At 52.3% G+C, this 12,472-nt stretch overlaps 1 protein-coding gene across 1 annotated transcript; it reads right to left on the bottom strand.

Moving 5' to 3' along the window:
* Nucleotides 1-1,759: 1,759 nt before the first annotated feature.
* RAB34 (RAB34, member RAS oncogene family) lies at nucleotides 1,760-11,500 on the bottom strand (the record flags this gene model as incomplete). The annotated part of the gene is made up of 10 exons (XM_087703217.1): nucleotides 11,384-11,500; nucleotides 9,598-9,695; nucleotides 9,220-9,311; nucleotides 6,602-6,667; nucleotides 6,002-6,103; nucleotides 5,826-5,890; nucleotides 4,874-4,925; nucleotides 4,674-4,755; nucleotides 3,507-3,597; nucleotides 1,760-1,867 (listed from the first exon to the last, which is right to left on the bottom strand). Coding segments are annotated over exons 2-10 (712 nt in total), but the record flags the coding sequence as incomplete, so codon positions are not given.
* Nucleotides 11,501-12,472: the final 972 nt, after the last annotated feature.

The following is a 12,472-nucleotide window of genomic DNA, read 5'->3' as shown; positions in this document are numbered from 1 at the left end:
ATGCACACCCCCTCCCTCCTCTGTTTCTCCCCGTACAACCACCCTGCAGGGTAGGCCAGGTCGAGAGGCGAACTGACCCATAACCCCTCACTGGGCTTCTGACACCAAGGGGGTATTGAGTGAGGGTCTCCCTCGTGCCATCCAGCCTGACCTGGCACTCTTCCCTGTCCCACCCGCCCCAGCCCCCTCCCCTAAAGTAGCATCACAGGTCTATAACCGGCTTGTCTATCTGACGGTCAGAGAGTGAGGGGGGTGGGAGATCCTTTAAAAGTGCAGAATACAGATTAACGGAGTTGGAAGGGACCTTGTAGGTCATCTAGTCCAACTACCATCCCCCCCACGCCCGCCCAAGCAGAATGATTGGTGGTGTCTCACATGGGGAAAAAGAGCATTGCTTTGTGCTATGGGGAGGAGACCTATAGCAATAGCAATAGCAGTTAGACTTATGTACCGTTTCATAGGGCTTCCAGCCCTCTCTAAGCGGTTTACAGAGTCAGCATATCGCCCCCAACAATCCGATAGATAGATAGATAGATGATAGATAGATAGATAGATAGATAGATAGATAGATAGATATAAATAGATAGATATAGATAGATAAATAGATAGATATAGATAGATAGATAGATAGATAGATAGATAGATAGATAGATAGATAGCAATAGCAGTTAGACTTATATACCGCTTCAAAGGGCTTCCAGCCCTCTCTAAGCGGTTTACAGAGTCAGCATATATCGCCCCCAACAATCCGATAGATAGATAGATAGATAGATAGATAGATAGATAGATAGATAGATAGATAGATAGATAGCAATAGCAGTTAGACTTATATACCGCTTCATAGGGCTTTCAGGCCTCTCTAAGCGGTTTACAGAGAGTCAGCATATATCGCCCCCAACAACAATCTGGGTCCTCATTTCACCCACCTCGGAAGGATGGAAGGCTGAGTCAACCTTGAGCTGGTGAGACTTGAACCGCCGAACTGCAGATAGCAGTCAGCTGAAGTGGCCTGCAGTGCTGCACTCTAACCACTGCGCCACCTCGGCTCTATAACCCTAACCCTAACCTATGGAAATGGGGAGGGGGCTTTTGCCCTCTGTAAACCATGCCTGGCTTTGAACTCATCCCAATTGCAGCCCAATTCCACATCACCACCAGAGGGCAGCAAAGGGCCATTGAAACCTCTTTGGGGCAGATCATGGAAACCCCCCCCCCCAAATAGTTTAAATTTACCCCAAATGGGAGTCCCTTTAACTATCTTGCTAAAAATGCTTTGATTACCCTGCTGGTCAGCTCAGCTGGGAGGGGGGAGAGAAGAAACAGACTCTGTTTTTTTTAAATGCCAAGTTTCTAGACCTTATGAGGATACCAGTGGACACACACAGATGGGTAATGAAGCTGAACATGCTTGCAGGATTATCGGGGCTGACCACAAAGAGGAGACCACAAACCCAAGGCCTCTGTGTGTGTGTGTGTGTGTGTGTTTTGTGTGTTCCAAAAATATGCTTAAAGAAATTGGCAGTTCCAGCGGTTATTTATTTCTTTATTAAATTTACAGACCTCCCATCTCACTGATAAACCAAGTCCAGCCAGCTTATAAAAAGGCTTTAAAAGACACCAAATTCGCTGGCTCTGAACATATGAGAAAGGCCTGGGACGTCCATCCGATCATCCCAGCTGCCCTTTTAGCCCCCAGTCGGTTACAGCCCCCAACCTGGGACCCTCGGAGTCTCCCACAGCCTGGGCAGGGGATACTTACGCACAACGTCCCCAATCCGGCGTGCCTGGCTCTTCTCCAGCTCGGCCAGCACGCTGCCTTCGAAGGTGAGCGCAGCCAGACGGAAGAAAAATTCCCTTACGTTCTCACCTGGACGGAAAAGGGAGACCTTGACAAGGGCAGGGCAGGGGTCTCGGCCTCCCCCCCCCCCGTTCCCCACTGCTAGGCAGAGGCAACTGCCCACCACAAAGCAGAGGAGGGGGAGAGATTGGGAGACGGAGAGGGCTGGGCACGATGGGGTGGGGGGAGATGATAGATAACGGGGGGGGGGGAGAGAAAGAGAGGTGGATGATGGATGGATAGGTAGGTAGGTAGATAATGATACTGAGAGACCGATATGAGAGAAAGAGGATAGATAGATTGGATGGATGGATGGATGGATGGATGGATGGATGGATGGATGGATGGATGGATGGATGGATGGACGGATGGATGCGTGGGTGGGTGGGTGGGTGGATGGATGGATGGATGCATGGATGGGTGGATGAATGGGTGGGTGGGTGGGTGGATGGATAGATGGATAGATGGGTGGGTGGATGGATGGGTGGGTGGATGGATGGATGGATGGATGGGTGGATGGATAGATGGATGGATAGATGGATGGATAGATAGATAGGTGGGTGGGTGGGTGGGTGGGTGGGTGGGTGGGTGGATGGATGGATGGGTGGATGGATAGATGGATGGATGGGTGGGTGGATAGATGGATGGATAGATGGATGGATAGATAGGTGGGTGGGTGGGTGGGTGGATGGATGGATGGATGGATGGATGGATGGATGAGTGGGTGGGTGGATGGATGGGTGGGTGGGTGGATAGATGGATAGATGGATGGGTAGGTGGATGGATGGATGGGTGGGTGGATGGATAGATGGATGGGTAGGTGGATGGATGGATGGGTGGATAGATGGATAGATGGATGGGTAGGTGGATGGATGGATGGGTGGATAGATGGATGGGTGGGTGGGTGGGTGGATAGATGGATAGATGGATGGGTAGGTGGATGGGTGGGTGGGTGGGTGGATGGATGGATGGGTGGATAGATGGATGGATGGATAGATGGATGGATGGATAGATAGATAGATGGATGAGTGGGTGGGTGGATGGATGGATGGATAATAATGACAGATAGACAGATATGAGAGAAAGAGGATAGATAGATAAGATGGATGGACGGACAGGCAGACAATAGATGGAGACATACAATCAGACATAAGAGAAAGAGAGAGGGAGGATGGATGTGTGGATAGACAGAGAGACAGACAGACAGATGTAGTCCTTGACTTACAACAGTTCGTTTAGTGACGTTTGCAGTGTCCTGGGGTGTGTGTGTCATGTGATCAACTTTTGCAAACTCCTCACAAGCAAAGTCAATGAGGAAGCCAAATTCACTTAGCAACCATATGACTGACTGAACTCACTTAACAACAGTGGCAAGAAAGGTCGTAAAGTGGGGCCAAACTCACTTAACAAATGTCTCACTTAGCAACATACCCTTTGGGCTCAATTGTGGTCATAATTCAAGGGCTACTTGTAGACAGGTAGAGAGACAGAGACGAGAGGCGGATAGTTAGAAGGGTAAGCAGGTAGGTATGTAGGAGGGAGGGAGGGAGGGAGGGAGGGAGGGGCGAGAGAGAGGAGAGAGGGTAATGCCAGCCCCCTCCCTGCCAGCCCTTCCAGGGGGTCCCCAGACTCTGCAGACACGGAGGGGGGGGGCACAGGTGCCGCTTACCTGTGAGTGAGGAGACGGCCCAGTATTCAGCCTGCATCTCCTTCGCCACCTTCCGAGCATCCCGCTCCATGAGGTTGTACTGCGCAGGTGTCTGTGGGGGGAGAGGAAGGCCGAGGGGGGGGGAGCAGAGGGGGGCACCAGGTGTGTGAAATATGGGAGCAGATCACACAGGTAACAGACACCTGGGTCAGGGGAGGGCAACGGTGGCAACTGGACGCCCTGTGGACTTCAACTCCCAGCATTCCTGGCACTTTCCGGATCTGTGGACTTCAAGTCCCAGAATTCCTGGCGCTTTCCGGATCTGTGGACTTCAAGTCCCAGAATTCCTGGAAATTGGACAAACTATGGACTTCAACTCCCAGCATTCCTGGCACTTTCCGGATCTGTGGACTTCAACTCCCAGAATTCCTGGCAATTGGACAAACTATGGACTTCAACTCCCAGCATTCCTGGCACTTTCCGGATCTGTGGACTTCAACTCCCAGAATTCCTGGAAATTGGACAAACTGTGGACTTCAACTCCCAGCATTCCTGGCGCTTTCCGGATCTGTGGACTTCAACTCCCAGAATTCCTGGAAATTGGACAAACTATGGACTTCAACTCCCAGCATTCCTGGCACTTTCCGGATCTGTGGACTTCAACTCCCAGAATTCCTGAGCCAGAAATGAAGTCCACAGGGCACCCAGTTGCCATTGTCCCCCCCCCCCCCGACCTGTTCACGCAGCAGTGCCCATCCCCTCGGGAGCTTTGGTGGCCACCAGCCATGTGGACATCACTTCCCAGAGTTCCCGTCTGGCTAGGAATTCTGGGGTCCGGAAAACCCCCAGATGAGGGGATGCTGGCTTTATAAAGCAGCCTCAATAAGTGTCACATAACTCCCTGCCAATTCCTGACAGCCCTTGGATTCATTTTTATTTATTTTTACACCCCGCTTTTATTTATAACTCCAAGCAGCGAACCTTTCTAATGCTCCGCCTATTTTGCACCCAACAACAACAACTCTGCGAGGTGGACCTGGCTGAGGGAGAGCACCTGGCCCAGAGTCCCCAATCGAAGGCAGGACTAAAATTCATGGTCGTAATCCAGGGTCTGCAGGGCCCCCAAGGCTACCCGGCGTCTCCCGGCCTCCCCCCCCTTCCCCTCCCGCCCCCCCACCCCCCACTCACACTGAGGTCCTTCTTGGTGCCCAGCAGGAAGAGGAGGACGCTGGACGGGTCGTTCTCCTTCAGGGCATCGGCCAGCCACTGCCTGCAAAGGAAGGGGGCAAAGTCACCCCGAAGCCCCTCCGGCTTCCCCTCCCCCTGGCCCACCGTTTCTCTGAGTTGGGGGGGGTTGGGGGTCCCTCTCCCTCATGCCCGCTGCTTACCTCGTGTGGTCGAGCGATGCCACATCAGTCAAATCAAAGACGATAATTATGGCTGCAAAGAGAAGAGTTTGGGCCTGAACCAGTAGTAAAAAAAATACTAAAAAAAAGATTTAAAAACCCCCCACAGCTGATCTTCGGAACTTTAAAAAAAAAAACTTTTTAAGCATTTTTTTAAAATTACAGGTTCTCTGGGGTGGGGTCCGTTTTTGCTCCCAGCCCCCCCCCCAAAAAAAAGGCTGCTGGGCCAAAAATGGGGGGTGGAAGGAGGTGTGCTGAGAAAGAAAGAAAGAAAGAAAGAAAGAAAGAAAGAAAGAAAGAAAGAAAGAAAGAAAGAAAGAAAGAAAGAAAGAAAGAAAGAAAGAAAGAGGGAAGGAAAATGGAGAGGAAGGAAAGACTATAAACGTGGCACTAGACACAGCTTCAGAGGATAATCGAGGGCTGGAAGGAACCTAGAGGTCATCTAGTCCAACCCTGCTCCAGCAGGACATTGTGACTTTCTGTCTTTTGAAAAAAACCCCCCGTTACATGACTACATATCCATGTCCACCCAGTCACATGACCCCCCCAAACCAAGCCACGCCCACAGAACTGGTAGTAAAAAATAGATTTTGCCACTGGTTCAGTTCCCTGAGGGGAGGGGGCTCCCCATCCAGACCCTTCCCCTTTTCTCTCCTGCATCTCCTGTTCTGCAAATCCAGGGAGGTGCGGAGAAAGGCAGGATAGCTTTTGTGGGTAAACACCGCAGGTTCTGGGGGGAGTCAAAATAGGTGCCCCCCCCTCAATTATCCTCCCCCCTCCTCCAGGTGCTGGCTGGGGGATTCTGGGAGTTGAAGTCCACAAGCCTTAAAGAGGCCAACCTGCTTTAAACCACCTTGGAAACCAGAGAAAAGAGAAGGAGGGCTGGGAGGCAGAACCCCCACCCCCTCAAAGACCCCTCCCCCTGCACCCTCACCTTGTGCTCCCCGATAGTAAGTGGAGGCGATGCACTTGAAGCGTTCCTGGCCGGCCGTGTCCCACCTGGCAGGGAGCAAGCAGAGACGGTCGGACGGGGGCTGAAACTGGGGGAGGGTCCCAGGGGAGGAGGACCAGGGATGTTGGAGGAAGGCGAGGCCCCCGTGGGATACTCACAGCTGGAGGCTGAAGGGGACCCCCAGAATCTCAAAGCGCTCCATCTCAAAATCCACCCCGATGGTGGCCTTGTAATTCTTGTCAAAGGCGTCTTTGCAGAATCTGGAGGAAGGAATTGGAATCGGGGACCCTCGCAAGGAAAGTCACCTTGACAGCAAACCCCTCCCGAGCAAGTTGGAAAGGGAGCTGGCCACAGCTGGAAGGGGTCCCCCGAAGGTCATCTAGTTCAACCCCCTGCTCAGAACAGATGATAATACCCACACCCCTGGCTGTGTGGCCAGCTTGCTCCTGTCCCCTTGCCCTTTTGCACCCAGCTTCTGGAAGAATCCTGAAGGGTGGGGGGTCTCAAACTTTAAGGCTGGTGGACTTCAACTCCCAGAATTCCTCATGCTGGTTGAGGGATTCTGGGAGTTGAAGTCCGGAAGCACCCATGTTTGGAAACCTCTGTTCAAGGGACTCATTCAGGAAATTGAAAAGCTGACCCACACACACACACCGCCCCTTTGGCATGCCCGACCTTTTTCACTGGGTTCCCCCAAACTCTCAGGGGACGGAAGACAACCCCACCCACCACCCCCTGGGTGTCGCCCCCATCCTTACCGATTGATCAAGCAGGTTTTCCCCACAGACAGGTCACCCACCACGATGATCTTGGAGATTTTAAACCTGCTGGGAAGAAAAAGGAATGAAGCAGCCCGAACAGCCCCCCCACCCTGCAAAAAGTTGAAAAAAACATTTGAGATGGATGGATGGATGGATGGAATATATGTTTCTGTGTGTGTGTGTGTGTGTGTGTGTGTGTGTGTGTGTGTGTGTGTGTGTAATTATCTCTCTGATAAGGGAGGAGAGCTTGTGGCTTAGAGGTTTAGTATACAGGTGAAACTCGAAAAATTAGAATATTGTGCAAAAAGTTCGTTTATTTCAGTAACGCAACTTAAAAGGTGAAACTAATATATGAGATAAGACTCATCACATGCAAAGCAAGACAGTTCAAGCCGTGATTTGTCATAATTGTGAGGATTATGGCTTACAGCTCATGAAAACCCCAAATCCACCATCTCGGAAAATATTACATGCAATCAATAAAACAAGGATTGTACATAGAACAATATCGGACCTCTGAAAAGTATAAGCATGCATAGGTACTCAGTACTTGGTTTGGGCCCCTTTTGCAGCAATTCCTGCCGCAATGTGGCGTGGCATGGAAGCTATCAGCCTGTGGCAATGCTGAGGGGTTATGGAAGACCAGGATGCTTCAATAGCGGCCTTCAGCTCTTCTGCATTGTTCGGTCTCATGTCTCTCATCTTTCTCTTGGCAATGCCCCATAGATTCTCTATGGGGTTCAGGTCGGATGAGTTTTGCTGGCTAATCAAGCACAGTCATCCCACGGGCGTTGAACCAGGTTTTGGTGCTTTTGGCATTGTGGGCAGCTGGAAAATGAAGTCAGCATCCCCATAAAGCTTGTCTGCGGAAGGAAGCATGAAGTGCTCCAAAATCTCCTGGTAGACGGCTGCGTTGACCCTGGACTTAATGGAGCACAGTGGACCAAGACCAGCACATGACATGGCTCCCCAAATCAACACAGACTGTGGAAACTTCACACTGGACTTCGAGCATCCTGCAGTGTGTGCCTCTCCATTCTCCCTCCATACTCTGGGTCCTTGGTTTATAAATGAGACGCAAATGTTGCTCTCATCAGCAAAGAGGACTTTGGACCACTGAGCAACAGACCAGGTCTGTTTTTCTTTAGCTCAGATAAGATGCTTCTGACGTTGTTTGTTGTTAAGGAGCGGCTTGACAAGAGGAATACGACATTTGAAGCCCATGTCAAGGATCCGTCTGTGTGTGGTGGCTCTTCATGCACTGACTCCATCCTCAGTCCACTCCTTGTGAAAGTCCCCAACGCTTTTGAATGGCCTTTTCCTGACAATCCTCTCCAGGCTGCGGTCATCCCTGCTGCTTGTGCAACTTTTTCTTCCACACTTTTCCCTTCCACACAACTTTCTATTAATGTGCTTTGATACAGCACTTTGGAAACATCCAACTTCTTTTGCAATTACCTTTTGAGGCTTTCCCTCCTTATGGAGGGTGTCAAAGATGGTTTTCTGCACAACTGTCAGGTCAGCCGTCTTCCCCATGGTTGTGATTCCTACTGAACCAGGCTGAGAGACCATTTAAAGGCCCAGGAACCCTTTCCAGGTGTTATGGCTAAATTAGCTGATTACAGTGGGATGCTTTGAGCCCAGAATATTGCACCTTTTCATAATATTCTAATTTTCTGAGATTGTGGATTTGGGGTTTTCATGAGCCTTAAGCCATAATCATCACAATTATGACAAATCACGGCTTGAACTATCTTGCTTTGCATGTAATGAGTCTATCTTATATATTAGTTTCACCTTTTAATTTGCATTACTGAAATAAATGAACTTTTGCACAATATTCTAATTTTTCGAGTTTCACCTGTAACTGGCTAACATGTAAAATAGCCCAAGTTCAAATCCCAGAAAGGGTGTGGCTAGCTGATGAGAGCTAAATGGCTTGAAATAGAAAGAGGATTGGAGGGAGGGAGGGAGGAAGGAAGGAAGGAGAAAGACAGATGAAAGAGGGAGGGAGGGAGGGAAGGAGGAAGGAAGGAGAAACAAAGAGGAAGTGAGGGAGGAAAGAAGGAGAAAAAAGGAAGAAAGGAGGAGGAAGAAAGGAAGGAGGAAGGGAGGGAGGGAGGATGACCCCTAACCCCAAAGACTCCAGCCCCAAGGAATCCCACCCACCCAACCCCCTCTTGCTCTCAGGGACTTGAGGTGGAGAAATGCAATTAGCAGCTGAGCAAATCTCCCCAGAGGAGCCAGGCAGGAGAGGCGGGGGGGGGGGGGGGGCAGTGCTGGTCAGGGCCAATCATGGCTGCTGCCGCCTAGCCTGGGGCAAGCAGGGGGGGCATAAGACGGGACTGGCCACTCCTCCCAGCAAGGCCCCCTTTCAAGCAAAGGAAATCTGACCCGGGAGATTGGGGTGTGTGTGCTTTGCTCTACCCTCCCCCCAGCTGCATTCCTGCATTATGCAACCCCTCCTCCATCCCAGGAAGGGGGTCTCTGGAAGGGAGAAGAGGAAGAAGCAGCTAAGCCCCCCCCCTCCTCCTCAAATCAAGCCAGCCCCACCTGCAAATCCCCTTTTATCCTTCTTTCCCCCCCTTGCCCTTCCAAGGGGGGCACCTACTTACCCCACAGTGCCCGTCCGCTGGGCCTGGCACGTGCTCACCACTTTAGGATGGAAGGAAGTCCTGCTGTGCAGAGCCGCCTCTTTGGTGAAGCACTGGAAGGTAGAGGGGCCATTACAGCAGAGCCTCTGCCCATGGACAGAGGGCCTGGTCCGAGAGAAGGCTCCCTCCCAGCCAGGGGGGGGGGTGTCTCTCAGAGCAGAGCCAGAAGGATGCTTCTTGCAACAGCCTTTGCTACTCTGAGCAATATAGCAGCCCAGGCTGTGCAACCCCAAGATTTGGTACAGGCTTATGACGGGGGGGGGGGGAGAGAAAGGGGGCACGTGCCATGTCCCCCCCAGCCCCGAGGCCTCCCCATATTCAGTGCCGCACTCCTCTTACCTGGGGCAGTTCGCCAATGACGCGGTCCCTCCGCACAGGGGCCAGGATGTTCATGGCTGGGGGCTCCCCCTTCCTTCGCAGGTCTCAGGGGATGCCACCTGTGGGCACAGAAAGGAGAGGCGGCACTGAAGACCCCCAAACCAGCGGTGCCCAACCTTGGCAACGTTTAAGACTTTGTGGGCTTCCAGAATTGCCCAGCCAGCTATGTGAGTTGAGGTCCACAGTTCTCAAGGGGTTGCCCCAAAGAAGAGGGAGTCAAGCTATCCTCCAAGGCACCTGAGGGCAGAACAAGAAGCAATGGGTGGAAACTAATCAAGGAGAGAAGCAACTTAGAACTGAGGAGGAATTTCCTGACAGTCAGAACAATTAATCAGTGGAACAGAAGTTGCCTCCAGAAGTTGTGAATGCCCCAACACTGGAAGTCTTTAAGAAGATGTTGGATAGCCATTTGTCTGAAACGGTATAAGGTTTCCTGCCTAGGCAGAGGGTTGGAATAGAAGACCTCCAAGGTCCCTTCCAACTCTGTTATTGTATAGAATAGAATAGAATAGAAAATAGAATAGAATAATTGAATAGAATAATTAAATAGAATAAGAATAGAATAGTAGTATAGAATAAATATGGAATGGAAGATAGAAAATATAGTAACAATAACAAAATAGAATAAAGTAGAATAAAATAGTGGCTGGCTGGGGAGTTCTGGGAGTTGAAGTCCAGACATCTTCAAGTTGCCAAGGTTGAAAAACACTGAATTAATAGAACATGAGAGGTGGAAGGGGCCTTAGAGGGCTTCTAGTCTAACCCCTGCTCAAGCAAGAAACCCCCACCCCATTTGAGACAAGGGGCCCTGCAGTCTCTTCTTGAAAACCTCCGTTGATGGAGCACCCACAACCTCTGGAGAGAAGCCCTTCCAGTGGTTAATTCTTCCCACGGTCAGAAAGTTTGAAAGTTAGACTTAAATCAAAAATCGTTTGCTCCTCTGCTCGTCCAGCTGTGGGTGCGGCTCTTCCTCCTAACCCACAAAGAAGGGGACTCAGAGCCAGGCATCGCTCCCCCCCACAAGGTCTCCTTCCAAGAAGGCTGGAAGAGGCCGCTGGAGCGGGGCTCCGTGGGCGGAGACGCCCGTGGGCGCAGCCCAGAATCTCGCTCGGGGCAGCCAAAAGTTACTTGCGGGACGAGGGTCGGGCGACGGGCGAGGGAGGGGCGGTCTCCAGCAACTCCCGGTCTCCCCCCCCCCGCACCGCCCGCCCCCGGAGCTCAGCCCACGCGGCTTCCACGCCCCGGGACGGCCCCGAGAGTTGAGACAAGGCAGCTGGCGGAGACGGGGGGGGCGGAAGGGGGGGGACCCGACTCCTGCCAGATGGGGCGGGAGAGGAAGCCTTCGCGGGACGGGGGAGGGGAGGGGGCGGCTAGACGTCCCGGGAGGGGCTTGGCCGGCTATCCCGGGGGGGGGGTGTCCGCAAAGCGAGCCAGACAAGAGCGGGGCGGAGGGAGGGTCGTCTCCGGTCCGCGGGGATTCCAGCAGACGCCCCCTCCTCCCCCTCCCCGAATTCCTTCTCCCTCCGGCCCGAACAAAGAGGGCCGGGGTCTCCCGCTCGCTACCGCCGGGGAGGCGCTTTGCACCGCCGCAGGGGCACCCTCGCCGTCGTGGGTGGTCCGCCTCGCGCGGGGAAGGGTCCCGCGGGGAAGGGGGCGGCCGCCACTCAGCGTGGGGACGGAAGGAAAGCGGGGTCCCTCCCGGCCGGGACCCCCCCACTCCCCAGTTCCCCCGGCGACCCCCTCCCACCTTCTCCCGGCGGCGCGCAGACGGGCGAGGCTGCAGCCGGCGGCATCTGCTCCGGAGTGAGTCAGAGGCTGGCCCGGGCGGCGGCGGGGCGGGCAGAGCCCCCCACGGGGCAGGCAGACCCGGCAGGAGGAGGAGGAGGAGGAGGAGGAGGCGCCCCGCGCGGCAGCCCCTCCCAGGATGGCTTGGAAGCGCCCCGAGCCCCTTCTCCCCTCTGCATGGAGACGTTTCATGACCTGGCAAGGTAACAGCATCAATCAAGCAGAAAACAAAATCCGGATCAAGGAACTACCAAAGAAGGGGGGGAAAAAAACACACACACACAACACACCAACACTGCCAGAACAAGCAACTGTATATAAACAAGGAGCAACAAACCCTCCTCCCTCTCACATTGGTAGTGTTACCTAGTCAGGTAAGGAAACGTCTTCTGGAAAACAGTCCAGGCACAAAGGACTCCTTTCCTCTTTGGCCAAGAAAAATTTACGGATTTGGTCAAAAGGAAGAGGCAACGGCTCAGCCATCGAGCGTAGGGGGGGAAGGGGGCAATAGGGGGGGAGAATGCTGAATAAATATTTTCTCTCTGTCCCTGGGGGTCAGAATTTCCACATGAGGCCAGGGGGGAGTCGGTGGGCTTCTTTAATTTTGGGGGGAAAGGGTGATTAAGGATGTACGGAATCGTATTCAGCCTGGAGAAAAAGCTTTCTCTTTCTGTTTCTCTTTTCCCCCTTTCTCTGATTCATTTTTCTCTCTTTCTTTCTCTCCCTTTTTCCTTTTTCTCTCTTTCCCTTTCTTTTTTCTGTCTCTCCTTTTTTGCTCTCTTTCTGTCTCTCTCTCTTTTTCCATGTCTCTCCTCTTTCTCTTCTTTCTCTGTTTTTCTCTCCCTTTCTCTCTTTCTCTTCCTCTCCTTCTCTTTGTCTCTCCCTTTCTCTCTTTCTCTTCCTCTCCCATTCTCTTTCTTTTTCCTTTTTCTCTCTTTCCCTTTCTTTTTTCTGTCTCTCCTTTTTTGCTCTCTTTCTCTGTCTCTCTCTCTTTTTCCATGTCTCTTTCTCTGTTTTTCTCTCCCTTTCTCTCTTTCTCTTCCTCTCCTTC

This window comes from Thamnophis sirtalis, unplaced genomic scaffold (assembly GCF_051295495.1).
Source record: "Thamnophis sirtalis isolate CommonGarterSnake01/CBP01778 unplaced genomic scaffold, rThaSir2_p1.2 scaffold_92, whole genome shotgun sequence".
Lineage (NCBI taxonomy): Eukaryota > Metazoa > Chordata > Lepidosauria > Squamata > Natricidae > Thamnophis > Thamnophis sirtalis.
Note: the sequence above shows the minus strand (reverse complement) of the source record. Positions and strands in the feature narration are given on the sequence as shown.